Here is a 23,494-nt window from a genome sequence, read left to right as displayed (position 1 = left end):
CCAGTGAGATACAGAAATTTTATTCCTGTATAGCTCTATTCCCTCTTCTCCCTTTTTGTGCTGTTATTGTTGTACATATTGCAGCTGAATATTTTATAAACCCAACAATATGTTGTTATTATTTCATATGATTTTATCTTACTTAAAGAAACTCAGAAAAGAAGGTAGAGCAAGTATATTCCCAGAATAAGGCTTATTCATTCATCATTTATTAATCTTTGGATATTTTGTTGAATTTGATTTGCTAATATTTTGTTGAGGATTTTTGCAAAAAATGAGGAAGATTGGTCTTTAAGATTTTTTTTCTTGTATACTCTTTGGTTTTGGTATCAATGTAATGTTAACTTCTTAAAAGTGACTTACAGAATAATCCCTCCCATTCTATTTTCTGGAAGACATTGTGTCAGATTGGCACTATTTCTTTTTTAGAAATGTTTGGAAGAATTCACTAGTGAAACCATCTTGACCTGGAGGATAACTGTGTGAATTAAATTTTTTCAGCAGATTTAAGACTATTCATGTTGTGTCTTAGTTTCGGACATTAGAAGTCTGAAATCAAGGTACCAGCTGGGCCATGCTTCTTTTCGAGGCTCTGGGGAAGAATCCTTTATTGCTTTTTCTGCCTTCTGGTTGTTGTCAGCAGTCCTTGATGTTCCTTGGCTTACAGCTGCATCACTTCTATTTCTGCCTTCATTTTCACTTGGTTATCTTTCCTCTGTGTATGTCTCTATGTCTCTATTTCCTTTTTTTTTTTAAATAAATTTATTTATTTTTTGGCTGCGTTGGGTCTTCATTGCTGCATGCGAGCTTCCTCTAGTTGCGGCGAGCAGGGGCTATTCTTCGTTGTGGTGCGTGGGCTTCTCATTGTAGTGGCTTCTCGTTGCAGAGCATGGGCTCTAGGCGTGCGGGCTTCATTAGTTGTGGCGCATGGGCTCAGTAGTTGTGGTTCGCAGGCTCTAGATTACAGGCTCAGTAGTTGTGGCACACGGGCTTAGTTGCTCCACGGCATGTGGGATCTTCCCGGACCAGGGCTCGAACCTGTGTCCCCTGCATTGGCAGGCGGATTCTTAACCACTGCACCACCAGGGAAGTCCTCCTTTTTTCTTAGAAAGATACAGTCGTCATTAGATTTGGGCCCACGCAAATTGAGTATTACCTCCTCTTAATTTGACCGCATCTGCAAAGACTTTATTTCCAAATATTGTTACATTCAAAGATACCAAGGATTAGAACCTGAATATATCTTTATTGGTACACAACTCAACGCACTACAGTTATTACAGTTTATAATCTTGTCACCAGGTAGTTCCCGTTCCTTGCATCAATCTATGCTGTAATTGTCATATTATATCTACATGGTTCATATACCCCTTCAGACAGTGATGTAAATTTTCCTTTAAATTATCACACATATTTTAAAGAATTTAAGAAGAAAAGAATAGGGATTGGCAAACTATGACTATCGGCTAAATACAGCGTGCCACCTGCTTTTATAAATAAAATTTTATTGGAATACAGCCACAGCTCTTAGTTTATGTATTTTCTGTGGGTTCTCTTGTGCTGTAAGTGCAGAACTGATTAATCACAACAGAGGCTTTTGGGCCTGCAAAGCCTAAAGTATTTATCATCAGGCTGGCCCTTTACAGAAAAGTTTGCTGTTTCCTGGTCTAGTATACATTCCCACATATTTGCCATTTTTGTTGTTCTTCATTCAGGAAATTCTAAGCTTCATTATTTACCTTTGTCCAAAGAAACTTCCTGTTTTTAGAGCAGGTTGGCTCATGATGATTTATCTTAGTTTTCTTTCATCTGAAAATGTATTTATTTCACCTTTATTTTTTGAAGGATACTTTTGTTCCATCTGCATTTCTGAGTTGACGGTTCTTTTCTTGATAGCATTTAGCTAGAGTTAAATAGTAGTAGCTACCTTCTTTAGGTGGTTCACAGACTCTCCAGTTTGTTAGTTTCTGCTTTCTATTGTTTCCTTGATATTGATACTAGCTGTTATTTGATATCTACTGTTGTGCTTATGCTGTTGTACTTATCATAGATCAGGAGGGAAGTAAAAATTTCACTTTACCCATGTCTCTCTATAAAGTGGGAAAATAGACCAAGAAGTACATGTTTCAGGAAAAGTGGGAGAAACAATATATTTTAATAACATTTGGAATATTCAGGTATTTGGGCTATTTCTATGCATTCAGTGCAAGGAATTGTGTCTTGTGCAGAGTTGTCTTTGCCCTGTCTTGCTTTGTTATAGCCAAGTCACATCAAAGTTCATTTAGCCTTGGATCCTGAGCCAGAAAACCTGGATTCTGTTTTCTCTGGCTCTGTCACTAATTAGCTGTGTGTGTGACCTTCAACACTCCCACCAGACCACAATTTCTTTATCTTTAAAACAAGAAGTTTCAACTGAATATGCTCTGAGGCCTATTCTTTTTCTTAATTTGCTGTGCTTTCTGTTATCCTCTGCAAACAACCTTATTCTTCTTGCCCTGAAATTCTGACCCAGGTGTTCTTATCCTTTTTTGGGCTATGAACCCCTTTGGCTCTCTGGTGACACATGTCGACCCTTTTTCAATATTTTAGGTGTGCAAAATTAAATATACATGCTTATGAGGACACCAGTTATATTAGAATATGGTTTTTAAAATATCAAATAAATAAATTCAGTAATGTGCATATCAACAATGTCCAGTGCTGTATAGTAATTTTTAGGCTAGTAATGAACATAAATGAAAATTTGAGATTTGAAGCAACTAAAGTGTTTTGAAAATGTCTGTAGTTTCTAATGGTAACAAAATCACAGGTAATACCACTGTGGCTTGTTGATTACTTTTTTTTTTTAACTTTTTTTTTTGTGTGTGTGGTACGCGGGCCTCTCACTGTTGTGGCCTCTCCCGTTGCGGAGCACAGGCTCCGGACGCGCAGGCTCAGTGGCCATGGCTCACGGGCCCAGCTGCTCCGCGGCATGTGGGATCTTCCCGGACCCAGGCATGAACCCGTGTCCCCTGCATCGGCAGGTGGACTCTCAACCACTGCGCCACCAGGGAAGCCCTACTTTTTTTTTTTTTAACACTTTTTAAAATTGGGGTATAGTCGATTTATAATATATTAGTTTCAGTTGTACAACATAGTGATTCCAAGTTTTTCTAGATTATACTTCATTTAAAGATACTCTAAAATATTGGTTATATTTCCTATGCTGTACAATATATCCTTATAGCTTATTTATTTTATACCTACTAGTTTGTACCTTTTAATTCCCTATCCTTTGCTTGTTCTCTCCTCTTCCCTCTCCCCATAGAATTACATGGTAACCACTAGTTTCTTCTCTGTGTCTGTTTCTGTTTTGTTATATTCATTCCTTTGTTTTATTTTTAGATTCCACAATAAGTGATAACATACAGCATTTGTCTTTCTCTGTCTGACTTATTTCACTAAGCATAATACCCTCCAGGTTCATTTTTCATGTTGTCGCTAGTAGCAACATTTCATCCTTTTTTATGGCTGAGTAGTATTCTGGTGTGTGTGTGTGTGTGTGTGTGTGTGTGTGTGTGTACACACACCACTTGTACTTTATCCATTCATCTGTTGATGGACACTTTGGTTGCTTCCTTATCTTGGTTATTGTAAGTAATGCTGCTATAAACATGGGGGTGTGTGTATCTATTCAAATTAGTGTTTTTATTTTCTTCAGATAAATACGCAGGAATGGAATTGCTGGATCATTGGTAGTTCTGTTTTTAGTTTTCTGAGGAATATCCATACTGTTTTCCACAGTGGCTGTCCAATTTACATTCCCACCAACAGACTACAAGATTTCCCTTTTTTCCGTAGCCTTTATTTGTGGTCTTTTTGATGATTATCACTTACTTTTTTTTTGAATGTTTGAATTTTATTTATTTTTTATACCTCAGGTTCTTGTTAGTTATCTATTTCATACATATTAGTATATATATGTCAATCCCAACCTCCCAGTTCATCCCACCACCACCACCTCCGTATTACTTACATTTTTAATTAAAGATATACCAAATTTCAATTAGAGGTTAGTAGAATAAGGATGTAACTTTTTTCCATCCAAGTTCATACCCTCTGTGTTCGATCAACGAACTCTGAATTTTTTATTTTTATTTTTTTTTTGGCCGCACCACATGGCTTGCAGGATCTTAGTTCTCCCACCAGAGATTGAAGCTGGGCCATTGCAGTGAAAGTGCCGAGTCCTAAGCACTGGACTGCCAGGGAATTCCCAACAAACTGAATATTTTTATTTATTTATTTATTTATTTTTTGCGGTACGCAGGCCTCTCACTGTTGTGGCCTCTCCCGTTGCGGAGCACAGGCTCCGGACGCGCAGGCTCAGCGGCCATGGCTCACGGGCCCAGCTGCTCTGCAGCACGCGGGATCTTCCTGGACTGGGGCACGAAGCCGTGTCCCCTGCACTGGCAGGTGGACTCTCAACCACCGCGCCACCAAGGAAGCCCAAACTGAATATTTTTAGAACATAGGTTAAAACCTCCTCTTCTTATCAGTCTGGCAAGACATTTTCTTTTTTTATCAATTTATTTATTTATGGCTGCGTTGGGTCTTCGTTGCTACGCGTGGGCTTTCTCTAGTTGCGGAGAGTGGGGGCTACTCTTGGTTGCGGTGCGCGGGCTTCTCATTGCAGTAGCTTCTCTTGTTGCAGAGCTCGGGCTCTAGGTGCACGTGCTTCAGTAGTTGTGGCTCGCGGGCTCTAGAGCACAGACTCAGTAGTTGTGGCGCACAGGCTTAGTTGCTCTGTGGCATGTGGGATCTTCCTGGACCAGGGCTCGAACCCGCGTCCCCTGCATTGGCAGGCAGATTCTTAACCACTGCACCCCCAGGGAAGTCCCAGTCTGCGAAGACATTTAATTTAGTGTCTACTGTGTGTTAGGTAAACGTAAATTGTGTTTAATAAATATTAAATACATTTCTCAATGAATGAATATTACTATTAAAGATGTGAATGTTACTGTAACTTTGTGTTATTCATTGCTTTATAACTCTGTGGAGAATAATTTGGAAACATGGTTTCTGACCCCAGGGTCTGTACAAATGGAGTTTTTATTACAGAAATAAATTCTCTTGTTCTTTGTTTCTTATGGGCATTTCTAATTGAGTCTGTATTTACTACCTGGGATATAGTAAAGTTCCTTAAATAATTTTGGTAGGAAGTTAGAAAAGAATATGATTATTAGTATCAAGGATATTTGGCTGTTTTAATACTGAATAATTGTTCCAGAATGTCTGGTAAATTTCTACTTGAAATAATTTGTCTAGCTAGTATTTCTTAAAAGGGAATAGAAATACCTCTTATCAATGGCACACTACTATAGTTATTCTTAATAGGATGTATGATAAAATGGAACTTGGCTGTTATGCATATTAAGCAAATAGTACATTTTGTCTGTATTGCCTGAAATTTTTGAATTGTGGGGTTTTGTCATTATTCTTAATTCATTAGCAGTAAAACAACTAAAGGTTGTAAAGGTTCTTTATAGTTTGTGTTCTCTTATTACAGTGCTACCTGGCCAGAGTTGAGACTGAGTAGACTCATACTCCTACTTCTTTGACTCTAGGTTTACTCTAATCTTCTCTCCTGGAAACATATGTGCTAGGCTTTTTTGTAGGACTTTTTAACTGCCTCCCCTGCACCACCACCCCACCTCCCATAGAGGAAGAATATATGTTTGTTATATACAGAATCTGTCACATGCAGAGGTGTGTTGGTGACGTGTGTCCTTATTAACAAGCCTCCACTGAAGTGACATGCTCTTAAACCATTGCTTTCAATTCCTGTAGTTCCAGAGTATTCTGAGCACTTACAGCTGGTGAACTACTCTAGCTTACTCATGTACCCTAAGAATCAGCTGTTTTTATGCCGGTGTTAATACAATTTTTAGTTTAAGTATGATCTAAGCTAATGAAATATGAGTATAGAAAGAACTATTGTTTTAAGCTGTTTGTATATGCTTTGGAAAAGTGAGGTAGATGCCTTGGAAAGACTTTACATAAAATGGTTTAAAAATTACTAAAGGATTAGGTGTGGATAAGCCTAAAGGTTTAGGAAGCTTTTGGTTCGACTGACTAAAATTTATTTTCTCGTGTCTCTGGAGGAATGGTCATTTGTGTGTTGGTTAATGCAACAGCTAAGTGATTGAGGCCAGAGCCAAATTCTTTTCATCTTTCTGTTCTGCCATTATTAGAGTGTGAGATTCTCCTTAAGCTAACTCTCCACAGATTTAGTTTGTTTGTTTTGGCCACATGTGCGGCTTGTGGGATGTTAGTTCCCTGACCAGGGATTGAACCCTGGGCCCTCGGCAGTGAGAGCGCAGAGTCCTAACTACTGGACCGCTAGGGAATTCCCCAAGCTAGCTCTCTTGCGGTTGAAAGATGGCTATAGTAGGTAGTTCTAAATGTGATAGTCTGATATAACAACATCTAGGGGAACAAAGGGGGCTGTCTCTCTCTCCTTTCCTAAAATCCTGCAATCAGATTTCTCCTCTCCTCTTTCTCCTAGTATCTCACTGGCCAGAGTTGGTTCAAATGCCCTTACACAAATCATTTACTGACAGGGGCATGGGGGTGGTTGGGTAGCATTATCATATTTACTTAAATCAATCAACATTTCCTCTTAAGTCATGTGGGAAAGCTTGAACCACTGAACAACTATGGCAGTCACAGGGAGAAGGACTGGACTGTTAGGGAGTCAACCAGGAGTGTCTGCTGTAGAGAGACAATTTAAAAAGTAGAAAACATGCAAAAATTCAGAAGGATGTAGAAACTGGACTTCTTTAAGGAATTTTGAAGCTTCCTTCTTACAGAATTGTATAAAGATAAGGTACATTGAATGTATTCATTTCTGTGACTGGGATAGACACAGAGACCTTGGTTGACGATAGTAATCTGGTAGCCTTAAAACTTTAACAAAACAATTTCGCTGTTCGCCTTGTGACACAGTGCCTGTTTTTTCTCTGCTTAGGGTCTAAAGCTCAGTGTGAAAGGATATTGTGGGTACTTTATTTCCTGATAGGGGTCTTTCTGAACTTTGAATCTCCAGCTGATTAATGTCTGTTACTTGTCACCCCATTGCTGATTTCCTTCTTATAGAAGAATAGTGAGACTTCTGAATAGATGTATTATTTGACAGCTGGAATTTCCAGAAATGATTTCATTTTTTTTGAAACCATAATTGATATATGTATATGATACATCTATGATATTTATTACCAATTACGGTTTCATGAAGAAATATATATATCACATTTTCTTCATGAAACCATAATTGGTATGAGATATATGTGTGTGCATGTGTATATATACATATACGTATATGTATGTAAAGATTGAATTCAAGTTAAGTGAACAGGAGCTCAAATTCTGGCCCTGTTACTTCCAGCTTAGTTAACTACCTCTTGACCTTGTGTTATTTCCTTACTGTTAGAGTTTGTTTTCTCATCTGTAAAAAAGGGACAGTAATATCTACCTTATAGAATTATTTTGAGGGTTGAAAGAAATTATACATGAAGTAGTGCACAGTGACTAATGCTTGGCAAATGATAGTTAATATTACATTTCTAGGAAGAAATGTTAAGATAGTGGACATATTTTTAAAACCTAAGTATTGAATATATTAGAGGAACTTTTTTTACTAGAAATTTCTTGTAATAAGGAAGTTTTACTGTAATCTACTTCTTCTGATTATCTGCTTCTGCACTTACTGTGTGTGTATTTCAACAAAAGAAATCTTGTGCTTAAAAAACAGTGTAAAAATTAATGTTTAAGGCCCAGCATTATTTCTCAGAGGTACAGTAAGAGGCAAGGAAAGGGTGCATTGGCATGCATAGGAACTGTACAGTCTCTTATATACTACCTTCAATTTATATAATGTTTCTTTTTGCTTAGTACTTACACTGAGATGAAAACATTTTTGAATTTCACTTTCTTATAAAGTCTTAACCCGACAGCCTTAATCTTGGCTGTACATTTGAATCACCTGGAGCACTTTAAGCCTTTCTTTTTTTTTTTTTTTTTTTTTTTTTTGCGGTACGCGGACCTCTCACTGTTGCGGCCTCTCCCATTGCGGAGCACAGGCTCCGGACGCGCAGGCTCAGCGGCCATGGCTCACGGGCCCAGCCGCTCCGCGGCATGTGGGATCTTCCCAGACCAGGACATGAACCCGTGTCCCCTGCATCGGCAGGCAGACTCTCAACCACTGTGCCACCAGGGAAGCCCTGTATTTCATTTTACTTGGAACTTTTTAGACTTGGTAGTAGAAATTTTCTGTCTTGAGATGCTTGGCCTTTTATTTTATTTCTTTTTCTTTAACATCTTTATTGGAGTATAATTGCTTTACAATGGTGTGTTAGTTTCTGCTTTATAACAAAGTGAATCAGTTATACATATGTTCCCTCTTGCATCTCCCTCCCTCCCACCCTCCCTATCCCACCCCTCTAGGTGGTCACAAAGCACAGAGCTGATCTCCCTATACTATGCGGCTGCTTCCCACTAGCTATCTATTTTACGTTTCGTAGTGTATATATGTCCATGCCACTCTCTCACTTTGTCACAGCTTACCCTTCCCCCTCCCCGTATCCTCAAGTCCATTCTCTAGTAGGTCTGTGTCTTTTTCCCGTCTTACCCCTACGTTCTGCATGACCTTTTTTTTTCTTGGATTCCATATATATGTGTTAGCATACGGTATTTGTTTTTCTCTTTCTGACTTCACTCTGTATGACAGACTCTAGGTGCATCCACCTCACTACAAATAACTCAATTTCGTTTCTTTTTATAGCTGGGTAATATTCCATTGTATGTATGTGCCACATCTTCTTTATCCATTCATCCGATGATGGACACTTAGGTTGCTTCCATGTCCAGGCTATTGTAAATAGAGCTGCAATGAACATTTTGGTACATGACTCTTTTTGAATTATGGTTCGAGATGCTGGGCCTTTTAGACAGATAGATCTACTGTCTATTACTCACAGTAAATTCCATGTGTCAGGTACCTAGAAGCCTCCTTGAAATAACATGTGACAGAACTACACAGATATGTAAGAAATCGTGCATCAGGAACGCTACCAGTACAGAAAATAGAAGACACACAAAATTAAGCTACAAAACATTAAATTATGACAAACAGAGAGTAAATTGATTTCAAAAGCATAGTGTTGATTTATTTTTATTTGTTTTCCTTTGTAAATGTAGGCAACTTTTCATTTATGTTAATCATAGACTCTTGAAACATGTATTATTAAAACATTCAGAAAAACTATTTTTAGTTGATGTGGCATTTTTCCCAGACTAAGTTTGATATAAAACAGAAATTCCTGAGTTTTATTTATTTTTATTTTGTCTGCCCACGTTTCTTATATGTAACATAAGTCATCAACTCAGAATTTTGAAAACATTTATCTATGTGATCGAACCAAAAATTAGTTCAGAAAATAGTTCATAAAACACTTGTAACTGCAGCCTACCTACTAAAAAGAAAATGTTGCTTAACATAGTTCTGGAATTTGAGAAACCCTAAGGTTTTAAAGATGATGTTAAGTGCATTTACTTCAGCTTTTATTGAGCTCTAGTGAAATTGGTCACATTTGGTAGTGTGTTTTAATTAATAGCCAACTTGGAATATAATGTCCTCTATATCAGAAAATAAAACCTGCCCAACGGGTTCAACTCTTTTAACCTGACAAATTCACATTGTAGCTTAAAGTTGAGTTTGGTAAAGACTACCAAATTAAAATCTTTTTTTTTTTTTTTGATGTGGACCTTTTTTTTTTTTTTAAGTCTTTATTGAATTTGTTACAATATTGTTTCTGTTCTATGTTTTGGTTTTTTGGCCCTGAGGCATGTGGGATCTTAGCTCCCTGACCAGGGTTCGAACCTCACCCCCTGCATTGGAAGGCGAAGTCTTAACCCCTGGACCACCAGGGAAGTCCCTAAAATCTTTTATTTAGATACCATTCCCAACCTCCAAAATATTTGGGCCATGTTTTAAAGTACTATTGAGCAATAAAGTGGGAGGAAAAAGAAAACATGGAAAAAAATCAACTGTAATTGTCCACTTTCCTAAATGGATTACTTTGACACAAAACATTTAAAGTATAAAATTTTGGAGCTGCACACATTAAAAAAATTCATCTAAATTGATCACTTTATTTTACAGATTAAGAAACTGAAGCCAGAGAGGAGAAACTGATCAGGCTAATACTAACTAGAATTCAGATTTTCTGGTTATTGTTCCATTCAAGGTGTATATTTTTGTATGATGATGACATCCAAAATTTAATAGAATTTGGAGAATAAAGTTAATTTTTTTCTCTCCAATTAAGTATTTTCTAGAAATGTTACTCATAAATCTCTTATTTTGAGAAGTCTTTTTTTGAAAGAAAAATTGGGGTTCAGTTACCATTTGTTTAGATAATAGTAGGTGCTGAATTTTTATTAGCCTCTGATTTAGGGAAACACCTAGGATGAATAAGCCTGCTTATCTTATATTAATTAAGATTTGGTTTCTATTTTCCCTCTTACTGGCTTCTTGTCAGATTTTAAGCTGATAGCATGACTAAATCTATTTCACGGGTTTTCAGCAGAAAAGGTATAAAATGTTTATTCTTTTATCATTTATACTGGTATATTCAGTAACTTTATTCTAAAAGTATCTTGAATTTGAGAGAAGTTATTGCATGAGTAGACACTAGTGATACATGTGTTACATGAATTACTTTGCGTTCTTGAAATTTAATTCTGTTACCAGTCTGTTAAAAAGTTTAAAGTTTTTTGACTTAGTTATTTGCAAATATTCAATACAATTTGGAGGCTTTAAAACATTAGCTTTGTTTACATTGTTTAAAAATCTTTTAAATATTACTTCATCAAGCCTGTCTTTTAAAATATAATTTTGACATACCTGTTAATCACCTAGCATTTTATAAATTTTTGTTTTCAAGCAACATACAACATACCAGTGAAATGATCCATTCTCTAATAATCTGAATGGTTACCATATTTAAAGTGTTTTGTAGTTGAGAACAAACTGATACCAATAGAGGTACTACATAGTTCGTTCTAGCCTTTCATCCTTGCTTACCTGTAACTTTCCTGAAGTGGGAAATCTGGCTCCCACCAACCACCATCTATTTTACTTATTGTTTATCTTCAGTAGACATGTATAGTTGTTTCAGCATTACTAATCCATAGCCTTGTAAGGAATCACTTTACCAACCAGAACACAGTGTTTATATAGAGTTCTTTTTTTCTGTTACAGTTACCAGTCACAATACCATCTTCCAAAGTTATTTAGGCCAGCACCATTTTCCATACCCCCTTCAATGTGGCTGTGTCATACATTTGTAATACAGTTACTCTTTTGCCAGTTCTGTATTTCTAACCTCCTAGTTGATTTTTAAGATTTGCATACATTCAGCTTTACTCTTCATGTTGTGAAGTTCTATGGATTTCGGGACATGCATAGCATCTGTGTCCACTCCAGTACCATATAGAATAATTCAGTCTCTTTAAAAGTTCCCTCTGTGTCCCCTTTGTAGTCAGTCACTCCTCCAGTTCCCTGGCAACCATTGATCTATTTTCTTTCTCTACAGTTTTGCCTTTCCAGAATGTCATGAATGGAAACACTATATGGCCTTTTTGGTCTGGATTCTTTGCCTTAGCAAGTGCATTTAAGATTCATCCATGTTGCATAAATTAATAGCTTGGTTTTTTTTTAATTGTTGAATAGAATTCTGTTGTGTAGATGTGTTGTTTTATTTATCCATTCACCTTTTGAAGAACATCTTCCATGGTATAAACATTCACGTATAGGTGTTGGTATGAGCGTAAGTTTTCAGTACACTTTGGTAAATACCTAGGGGCACAATTACTGGGTTGTATGTTAAGCCTATGTTTAACTTTATAAAAAACTGCCAAACCCTTCCAAATGTATTTGCTTTCATTTTTTAAAGATATTTTAGCTAGATTTAGAATTCTTGGTTAATAGTTTTTTATAATTTTTTTCTATAGTTTAAAAATGTTGAGGGGAGTTCCCTGATGGCCTACAAGTTCGTATTCTGGGCTTTCACTGCCCTGGCCCCAGGGTTCAATCCCTCCTGGTCTGGGAACTGAGATCCCACACCCCTCACGGCTAGAAAAAAACTTGATTACCTCTCCCCTGATTTGCATTGTTTTTGGTGACAAGTCTGCCATCATTTCTCTCTCTTTTTCTCTATGTATTCTTTTTTCCCCTTCTGGCTGCTTTATGATTTCTCTATCACTGTTTCTCAGTAGTTTGACTGTCAAATGATGAGGTGTGTTTTTTTGTTCTCCTTAGAGGTTGTTGAAGTTATTGGATCTGTGAGTTTATAGTTCTCAACAAATTTAGGGAAAGTTTGGCCTTTTTTCCCTGTCCTCCTGCTCTTTTACTCTTTCTGGGATACTAATTACATTAATTTTAGACTGCTTGATATCGCCCAACAGTTCACTGTCCCTAGTGATGATATCTCACTGTTCATTGTCCCATGGTTCCTTTTTTTTTTTTTCCTAGGCTCTTTTCTCACAGTGTTTAATTTTGGAGTTTTTTCTGTTGCTATGTCTTCAATTCATTAAGCTTTTCTTTTGGAGTATCTAATCTGCTGTTAATCCTATCCAATGCATGTTTAATTAGAGATATTGAATTTTTATCTCTAGATGATCAGTTTGAGCCTTTAAAAAATGTTTTAACTTTCAAATAATTATAAATTCATAAGATGCAAAAATAGTACAAGGAGGTCCCATATGCCCATCACCTATCTTCCTCCAGTGATGTCATCTTACATAACTGTAGTGCATTATCAAAACCAGAAATCGGTATAACTTACTAGACTGCAAATTAATTCACTTTACCCTTTTCTGCATGCATTCACTTTTTTGTATGTTTTTATCATTCTGTGGTATTTTTCACATGTGTAGAGTCATATAACCACCACCACCAAAAGTAAGATACAGAACCTTTCTGTCACCATAAAAAAAAATCCTCTTTCTGCCAACTTAGGTATTTTTGATACCTTGAAATTTTTTTCTTCTAATTTTTTTAAAAATTTAAATAATTATTTATTTATTTTTGGCTGAGTTGGGTCTTTGTTGCTGCTCAGGGCTTTCTCTAGTTGCGGCGAGAGGGGGCTACTCTTCATTGCAGTGCGTGGGCTTCTTATTGCGGTGGCTTCTCTTGTTGCAGAGCATGGGCTCTAGGTGCACAGGCTTCAGTAGTTGTGGCACGTGGGCTTAGCAGTTGTGGCTCACGGGCTCTTAGAGCATAGGCTAAGTAGTTGTAGCGCATGGGCTTAGTTGCTCCGTGGCATGTGGGATCTTCCCAGACCAGGGCTGGAACCTGCGTCCCCTGCATTGGCAGGTGGATACCTTACCTTTCTGGTACTATGTTCATAGTTTTCTTTATTTGCTTGAATGTATGGAATACATTTACAATACCTCTTTAAGCCACTAATTCTATCATCTGTATAATTGCAGGTTTATTTCCATTTATTATATTTCACCTTGTTATGGGTTGTATTTCCTGCTTCTTTGCATGGCTAGTGTTTCTGATTGGATGCCAAACATTTAATTTTACATTATTTAATGATGGTTTTGTTGTATTGTTTTAAATATTGTTGGGCTTTGTTTAGGGGTACAGTTATGGTACTTAGAATTCTTTTGATCTTTTTGAGGCTTGGTTTTAAGCTCTGTTGGTGCTGGTCAAGAACATACTTCAGTTTAAAGCTTATTTGGTTTCATTACTGAGGTTTTCATTACCTTCTGAACTCTATTCAGTACCCTGTGTGTTAAAAGGTCCTACTCTCATTGATGGGAACATGAGCTCTGGGGATTGTTCTGCCTGCTCCTTTTCAGAGGCTTTTTCTTCAGATTCAGTAGTTTTTTCACATGCATGAACAGATCATTACTTAGCTAAAACCTTGAGGGGAATCTCTCTCCATATCTTTGGAGCTCTTTGCAACTTCCTTCTCCCCATTTGCCCTGCAAATTCTGGCTGTCTTGGTGTTTCCCCTAACTCTGAACTCTTTTTCCTTAACTCAGTGAGACCGTTGTGCTCCAGTTGGGTTCCATCGCCTAACCCCCTCCCTGTGTTTCAGCCTTGTAACTCTACAGGCAGTAGAGCTTACTTTTGTTTTGTTCTCTTGATGATCTCTGTCCTGAGATGGTGTTCAATGTCTGAAAATCATTGTTTCATACATTTTTTTCTAGTTTTCTAGTTGTCTAAGGTAGGAAGGTAAATACAGTCTCTGTTTTTCTGTCTTGGAAGGTATCCCTGCCTTATAGAAAATTTCATTTTAGTTTTATAAATATTTGTCTTTTCTGAGTTTTTAAATATTTATAGGACTTTGTGGGAAAAGCAGTGCATAAACTTTAATAAATTTAGGTACCTAGGGTGCATGTTCTCTCTCGTTTTCTTTTTTTCACATATTCTCTGTGTCACACATACATTCACAGCCTTTTTTATCTATTCACTGTCCTTTCATTCCTAATATGATGAGTATCAACACAATCTGTTATTGAACATCTTTGTTTAATATAAGATAGTGGTGACAAATGTTAGCTTTTCATGTTTACCCAGAAGAAAATAAGAGTGCCTTAATTTCTTTTTCCCTTTGTTTACTGAAAGGAGATAATGATTTTTAGTTATTGTTCAATATAGAATGTTGATTCCTATATTGGTTAGAACACATACAGGCATACATCTTGTTTCATTGTGTTGCAGGAAGGGGGACCCCTTCCCTTCTAGGGCCCGAGAGTGGGCTCTTGTCTAACACTCTGAAATGAATTGTCCGAGGAGACACATGGGCTGACAAACAAGAGGCTTTATTGGGAAGGGGCGCCCATGTGGAGAGCAGCAGGGTAAGGGAACCCAGGAGAACTGCTCTACCACGTGGCTCGCAGTCTCTGGGTTTTATGGTGATGGGGTTAGCTTCCGGGTTGTCTCTGGCCAATCATTCTGACTCAGGGTTCTTCCTGGTGGTGCACGCGTCGTTCAGCCAAGATGGATTCCAGCGAGAAGGATTCTGGGAGGTTGGTAGGACATATGGACTGGTGTCTCCTCTCCTTTTGACCTTTCCCGAATTCTTCCGGTTGGTGGTAGCTTGTTAGTTCTGTGTTCCTTACCAGGACCTCCTGTTGTAAGATAACTCAAGCAAGTGGTTACTGTCGTGTCTGGCCAGGGCAGGCGGTTTCTGTCGGTGGTTCCCTTAACAACCGCACTTTGCTTTATTGTGCTTTATTATTCTATTGTGTTTTTACAAATGGAAGGTTTGTGGTAATCCTGCATCAGACAGGTCTGCGGGTGTTGTTTTTCCAACAGCATTTGCTCACTTCACGTCTCCATCACATTTTGGAACTCTTGAAATATTACAGACTTTTTCATTATTCTAATATTTGTTTTGGTGATCTGTGATTGGTGATCTTTGATGTTAGTATTGCAAAAAGGTGATGACTCACTGGAGGCTCCAGTGACGGTTAACATTTTTTAACAATAAAGTGTTTTTTAGTTAAGGGACGTACATTGTTTTTTTAGACATAATGCTATTGTATACTTAATAAACTACAGTATAGTGTAAACATAACTTATGTGCGTTGGGAAACGAAAAAGTTTGAATGACTTGCTTTATTGTGGTATTTGCTTTATTGCTGTGATCTGGAACTGAACCTGCAGTATCTTGGAGGTATGCCTATAGTGGCTGCTGTTTGAAACCCTAAGCCATGAAATACTTGAAGTTATCCCAAGATGGGGAAACAAAAGAAACAAAACAAGCTTTACTTTTGTACTAAATCCATAGTATTCCAAAGTTAATATTTTTTTAATCTGGTAAATGTACAGATTAAATATTTTTAATTATATTATTTAGCATATAAAGTCCTAATTATCTCATATATATATATAATGTTACGCTGTTGAAAATAGAATAGCCTTGCCTGATTTTAGATTTCTAATATATCTTTTGATGAAACTGGTACAAATGGAAGATAGTGCATGGACTTTAAACTTATTCTTAAACTTATTTAAGAAGGAAAACATGCTTATTTTCTAAGAAAAAACTGAAATTTTACACTTACTGTCCATTGAATTCAGACTTGTCATGAACATGTTAATAGTAAAGCAAGTACTGTTTTAACCTCTCTTAATATTATAGAATACATTAAAACAGGGTTAATGTTGTTTAGAGGATGCATAATAAATAGGTTTGTTCTCATTTTGTGACAGTCATGAACATTTAAGTTGGAGCTAAATGTATGTCACTTAACGATTCTTGACCATCTAATTCAGTAGATAGTTTTTCTTTATGAATAACCTAATTCCTTGCTAGATTATATTTATAGCAGTAAATATACTTATGCTTTAAAAAACCTTTCTCCTTTGTTACTTTTGAGAGAGACGTATTTAATTCCACTAGTACATATAAATTTGGTAATGCACATTTACATTTTTGCCATAGAGCCAGGCATCTCTGAAGTATTTCAGCCAAACATTTACAATGCAAGATGGTCAAAATTAAGTAAAAGTATATAGCACCCGCTAACTTGTGATCAGGCATAAGAGAGGAGGTGGAGTGTAGGTTTTCAGTACATGAATTCTTTTTAAAATTTAAATCTAATAATATTAATTTTTAATGTTTTCCTTGAAAAATTTTCTGACCTTCTTACTAGATTGCTTTTTAGACGTAATCCATGTGTATGTGTATGTGCATGTTTGTTGGTTTTAGTAAAATTGATTCATACTTCCTATGAAATTAAGTTAGATGTTTTTATTATCCTCTCTGAAAGTAAATTTTGTCTAATATTAAATAATTGCTCTAAATTTGAATATAGTTTTTAGTGGTTAGCAACTATTGTTAGTTCAGTAGGTATACTAACTTACTACTTTCCTGGGGTAAACATTTTACTAAAAGTTAGGTAAAAGTAAAAGTAAGACTTTAGTCTTAAAAACAACTATTTACAAATTCTTTGTAGATACCACTTTTGAATTTTTGGTCTTTCATTTTCAATTTACGTTCTTGAGTTAGCATCTCTAGAGACTATTACCTCTGCTTCGGTGATTGTTTTTTTTTGTACCTGAAGTTTACAGTGCCTAGTCATTTTGGACTTATTTAGCTCTGTCCAGGTTAAGAAATAAGCACCATTATTTTTCTGCCCTAATGTAAAAAAGCACATTCTATTAGAGCATGCATGAAATTGGAGGATTGAAGGACAGAGGCTTCCAGAAAGTTGACATGTGTTGCTACTCTTCATTGGAGTAAATTTTAATAGAATATTGAGTTAGGTTTGCATCTGTTAATCATCCTAACATTATAGGATGAATTCCCATCTTATGGCATAGGAATAAACCTCATAAACTGAATGAATAGCGGCTGTATAAATAAGCATTTTGAGGGGAGGGATTTGAAATTAGATGACTGAATCTGAATTAATTGAACATTTCTGAGACTAACAGGAGGATGTTTATTTAAAAGGAAAAAAAATGTGTCAATTCAGGGCTGAACTTTTTTGTCCACTCCATTTTTATTCACTGTAAGTTTCTTTCTATGTGTGGTCTGGGAGACAGTTTTAATTGGAAGGGAAAGATTTTCATATTTAATAACTTCTATCTCAAATAAAATGTCTGCCAGTCTAGCCCTCCCTGGATGGTTAAGAGGAAGATCAATTAAGATATAAAAAGAGTACTTTTTGGTTTTGTTTTCTATGTATCGTATTGGATATTTTTGCTGCTGTTCATATGTTTACATGTTAGTAATTTTGACGGCTTTTGGATAATTCCACTCTAGAGGGAGAACTGGTGGGCGGTCCTTCCTGTGACACGACCCTTGAGTGACAGTTCTATTTGATTGCCTCCAGTACTGTGAGGAAAGGACACGACTCTATGGTGAGGACTGATGGACATACATTATCTGAGAAAAGAAACTACCAGGTAAGATCAAAAATTTTTTTCTTTTTTTCTGTTGGTCATATAGTTACATGAACTGTTTAACATGTTGTATTTAATTGGAATCAGGTTGGATACACCTGAGTTTGAAAAATTGGGGTTATAATTTTAAAAATAACGTATGTTGGGTTTGACAGTTGAAATAGTGGGAACATTTTTCAGAATAAAGCATGCTTATAATATAAATGTATATTTATTCTTATAAATAATGTATATATATTATAATAAATGTATATATATTCTTTTAGTGTCAGAACATAATTTTTCTGGTGTGTATATCTGTGTCAAAACTTAGATTATCTAAAACACGATTTATGACTTCATGGCTGGATTCAGAGCTAGTATTCCATAAAACAAAATGTTGATTGCTTTTATACATATTATTTCTGGAAGACTAAATCTGAAGTCTTAGGATCTATTCGGGGTACTAGAGCATCACAGGAATGTAGACAAAGTTGGTTAGAGTATAGAAAAAATAGAAATGAAAATCCCAGGGTACTCAGAGACCCCAATTCTATTGAATTTGTCATTAGCTTGCTGTCCTTATAATGTTAGATTCTTGTTTTCTCATTTATTAAGTTAGTTAATAATATCCATCCCCTATGAAATATGTAAGGATGCTGAAAGGATGGTTGAGGTGTAATATTCCTGTTTTCTTTCTGAGCTTTTAAAAGAAGGTGAATTTTAAAGATAGTGCTATTAAATAGTGATTTTAAAAACTCTTACATTTGAATTTAATTTTTTCAAAGAAAATCTGCTTTATTCATTTGATAATAATTTAATATCAAATTATGTAATGACTCAGAATACACAGTAGTTCATAGTTAAGTAGGAATAAGCTTTAGGCTTCTTTCACAAATACATATCCAGCCTCCCTCTCTCCCTTCCACCCACAAGTTTTGTTCCCTCCAGGCTGTGAAGGCAACTAGTGTGATAGCAGCAGCTTTTGTTAACTAACCATTTATCTTCTAATCATTTATTTTAGCCCAGTTAGTCTTTTCTTCCCTCAGATTGGAACAGTGAACATTGGAGAAAATTGTAAATGGGTCTTCATGGTGAGATAACAAAGAGCCTTTGAACACAAGACTTAGGTTCTGGTTTGGGCACTGTCCATAATGAAAAGTAGTGTCATATTTAACCTTTCTAGAATTTGACCTAATTTTATGTCTGAAGTTTCTTGCCAGATTTTTATAATTTTAATAAGCCAGAGTAAGCTGTGGCTATGCAGAATCAGTTCTCCCTGTAACCTTTTCTGTTCTGAATTGTTTTTATAGAATTAATCAACATGGCCTCTGTTCATTACTTATACTTGCTGTAACTCCTGCCTCACAACCACTTCCAACTACCTTGACTCATAGGATTTTAATTGGTTACACTACTTGGGTTGTTGTATCTTTTGATAGATTCTGCTAAATTATTTTAAGAATGTTGTGATTCTATATTGTGTGGCTTTTCAGTGTTTATAATCCAGTTTGTAAAGCGTAAGCAAAACTTTTGTATGATCACACAGTATGATTAATTTACTTTATGGAATCATATTAATAAAGAATTCCAAATTTTACACTTAAGAAAGGAATAAAAGGAGATTATATTTTATACATGAAGAGATTTCCTAATTCCTGTTCATTCTACTCTAAAAAAATGGTTTAGAGTCACAGTTTCGGTCACATTATTTACAAATAATCCAGGTCTTTTAGCTTACCTGAAAATGCATTCTTGGTTAGGGTTCTTCTGCCTGAAAATATTTTCCCTTTTCTCTTTTCTTGTTACTTAGTGACAATTAGTGCATGTTGAAATATTCTTGGAAACACTTGTTTAAATTGCCATTGTAAAATTATTTGTAAAAACCTCTTTTGAAAAATACATGTATAGAAATATAATTTCCTGTCTGATAATTATGATGAGTATATTAAGAGCATATGGGAAATTCAAAGGAATAGTAGGTAAATTACTAATATTTATATTGGTAGCACTAAGAGTTCGTATATGCTGAGATGAAATGATCTGGATTTTTAACAATTCCATTTTGGAGGAATTTTATTTGTTGTTTTTCATGGATAAAGTAGGATTTCTTTGTAGCTGTGTTTATACTAATTAATTTATCTTTGAGGCCTTTTGTTTTTGGAGGTTACTTGATGTCTTATAGTGTTATTTAAGCATTCTGATAATAATAAGCTAATAGTCCAGAGTTTAATAAAAAGGATAAAATTTCCCCAGTTCTCCTTTCATTATGGACTTGATTAAAGACTTAGGAACTCATTTGGGAAGGTGCATTCCCTCAGCTTTGTGCTAAAACCTAATGACTTTTAAATGGGTGTTGGTTGAAGTATTGATTTTTCTATTGGTATCTACTTTGTGTGTTTCATTTGTCACTACGAATTTAAGCCCAGTTAAAAGTTTTTTGAGTATGACTAGAGTAATTGAAGTTTATTTGCATAGACAGACTGGTATATTAGTTCAGATGAGATAATTTAATTATGTAAATGGTTTATAGTTTATTCTTTTAGAAAGATTGTCAAGCGTCTTCCAAGGAAATGTAACTCCAGTTTTTAGCTAGAATTTTCTTTTCTTTCTCTAATTTACACTAATTTATTCCAACTATGAGCATGCACAAATTTAACCATATTAATTACCAGGTTAACTTACCAGTGCCTTCTTCCCCTCTGTTATATAATGCAAACGAGCTCCTAAACATTACATATAATCTTTGCACATTCTGACCCCGCATACTTTTATTTCCATTGTCTCCTCTGTTTGCTTATTGAGTAATATAAATGGAAAAGTTTTTGCGTTGAGTAATATAAAACTGCTTTTAAATCTCTATGCTATGCACTTTTACACTTTAAGCCTTTACTTGTTTGGGTTCCTCTTCATGTAATGCCTCACCTTTCTTCCATGATTCAAGAATTAGGTATCAATACTTTGAGAAGCCATTCTGTGATGAGCTTCAGCATTCCTTCTCCTTACTTTTGTAGCTTTTGTGCATACTTCTAGTTTAGTGTGTACCATGATACAATGTAGTTATGTTTATTTTTCCTTGTCTTGCTGTAACCCCGTGCTGTCCAGTACCGTAGGCACTAGCCATAAGTGGTATTTAAATTCATTTAAACAAAATAAAATAATTTAATTTCTCAGTCACATCGACCACATTTCAAATGCTCAATAGTTACATGCTGTTAATGGCCACCATATTGAACAGTGCAGATATAGAACTTTTCCATTATTGCACAGAGTTGTATTAGACAGTGCTACTGTATGTTACAAGCGTCTTGAAAACTGGAGCCATATTTATTTTGGTACTGCCTGTACCTAGCATGGTTTCAGTTACATAATAGGTGTTCAAATGCATGTTGTTTCAATAAAATTAAAACAAAGAAAGAGGTGACAGGAAGAAACTGCAGAGTGTGCTGGGGAAAATGCCACTTATATATATATATCTCCAAGATTTTTAGAATGCTACTTTGAGGTCATCACATCATATGCTAGCTAGTTCAGTGTATGTTATTTATAAACTAGATCTAATGCATCCTAGTCTGTATGTTCCTTAAGAATACCTCATTATCTAGAATACCACATTAACTTTGTGGAATGTATCCTGTCAGAGAATGATGGCAGTGATTGTATTGCTATTTCCTCCTCTCTCCCCCTGCCATTAACTATTTTATTTCCTTTCTATTAGTTTTTTTAAATTACAGAGCTATAGAATGTGAAAGTTTACCTTCACAATTTTACTTTTAACAGTTTAGTGTGTATCTTTTCTAGTGATTATATAGGTGCAAATGTGATTTGTTGTCTTTGTTTTTAACAAATATGCGTTTTTCTACAGCTTGAGTATTGTACTTAATGGAGATATTTCCATGTTCCACCCTTCCACTGCCTCCTTCCCCAGAAGTACTCTGTTGTTTGAATTTTGTTTTATTCTTTTTGTTTTTATATTTTTATTACATATATATTTCAGTATATAGGTGCATCTTTATGTATCATGTGGCAATTTTTTGAAAAGTGATTCCCTATTTTCTGTTATTTGGAATAGGAAAAAAAATAATGACTTTCCAGCCCACCCCAAACTGTAAACAATTTCCCAGATATTGCTAAAACACTCAACACCTATCTGACATTTCAGATATCTGACAATTCTGCATAATGTAAAGCATTTAAAACACAAGTTTCCTAATTATTTAACAATCAGTGGTGCACATACAAATTCATCTGGTACGTGTGCTTCCATTCAGTATGCAAGAGTATTGTACAATACTGTATACAAATTACATTTTTTTCTTTTGCACTGCAGTAAAAATTTAATGTAAACAAGCAATGAAGTACCCCATTTCTTTTATTATAAGTGATAACACATTATTGAAAATTTTTATCTTTCTGCTATCAGGATGTATTTTACAACTGATGGTATCTTAGAGTCATAGTTGTAGCATAGTAGCTTATAACCTTTTCTTGATAGCTTCTAGTATGATTGAAAACAGCACCAGCATCAAAGCACTTGGAATCTGATATATTACGTACGTTAAAGATGCATAATAAAAAGAAAACTTAAAATGGAAAAGAATTTTTGAAAAATGAATACTTAGCAATTCAAGAGTTGTCAGAATAGGTCTAGCGCGTAGAACAGAAAGACGGAGGCTTTAGACATCCTTGCTGTTTGGCCCTGGGTTAAGGTGAGTAAGAGTGAGCTGAGGAAGGAATTCGTTCAAAAATAAGTACTTGAAATCAGTGAACTGGTTCATAGTTTACTGCTCTTGAAACTCTTGGAAACAAATGGCTGTAGCCACAGGATGAAGGAAGGGGAATAAAAAACTCAAATTGGTGACTGTTAAGTTGTCTTCACTTGCAGTTATACAATTCCTGCTAAAATGAGATCGCTTTTGTAATTGCACTTTAAATGTGATGCTTCTGCTCATGTCACGATCATATTATCAGCTGCAAAAGTTATTTTGACTCCATGACCTAAATATTTGTTTCAAATAAATTTTGACATTTATTTGTCATTCATGGCTCATCTTTTTCTTCTTCCTCTGGCCAACCAAAAACATCAAATTAAATGAATTCCCAAGTTCCTCATTGGTTGGTTTATTACGTGATGCTAACAATGTTGGTCTTTCTTTGAATGCATTATATGTTCTGATACTTTTTTACTCATATTCTGAAATCATCAAATGAGCTGACATTTGTTTTCCACAAAGCAGGTTTCACTAAGGTACATGGTTCTATGGCACCCTTAGTATCTTCGTAATTTTTTCACAGTGCCCCTGGGCCACTGTGAAATGTTAACAGTTTTGTTAAATTAAGTAATTAGGTCTAAACCACTTATGTAGTTCAGGTGGTATCTGATATCTGACAGATATCTGATATCTGATGTGTTCCCTGAGAAGATTTAAAATATCTGGCGGCATCCTTTTGTCTTCACTGTGGTGCTCCTTTGGGAACTTAGCTCTAGGCTTTTACACGTGAAATATTGTTTTCTCTTTCAGAAATACATTTTATATTTAAATA

At 35.6% G+C, this 23,494-nt stretch overlaps 1 protein-coding gene across 6 annotated transcripts in view; it reads left to right on the top strand.

Moving 5' to 3' along the window:
* Positions 1-23,494, top strand: part of CNOT2 (CCR4-NOT transcription complex subunit 2) — a 110,055-nt gene that overhangs the window by 23,340 nt on the left and 63,221 nt on the right. For 3 of the 6 annotated variants that reach the window (XM_030866294.3, XM_060305620.2, XM_060305621.2), the window contains one exon: positions 17,832-17,974. In XM_030866294.3, coding sequence (XP_030722154.1) covers positions 17,927-17,974 — 48 coding nt within the window. In that variant the 5' untranslated portion in view covers positions 17,832-17,926. Of the gene's footprint in view, positions 1-17,831; positions 17,975-23,494 lie in introns of those variants that run through there. The other 3 variants (XM_060305619.2, XM_060305624.2, XM_070046395.1) reach the window with 2 other exon arrangements.

Source organism: Globicephala melas, chromosome 10 (genome assembly GCF_963455315.2).
Source record: "Globicephala melas chromosome 10, mGloMel1.2, whole genome shotgun sequence".
Classification (NCBI taxonomy): domain Eukaryota; kingdom Metazoa; phylum Chordata; class Mammalia; order Artiodactyla; family Delphinidae; genus Globicephala; species Globicephala melas.
The sequence above is the reverse complement of the archived record's forward strand: the minus strand, read 5'-3'. Positions and strand labels throughout refer to the sequence as shown.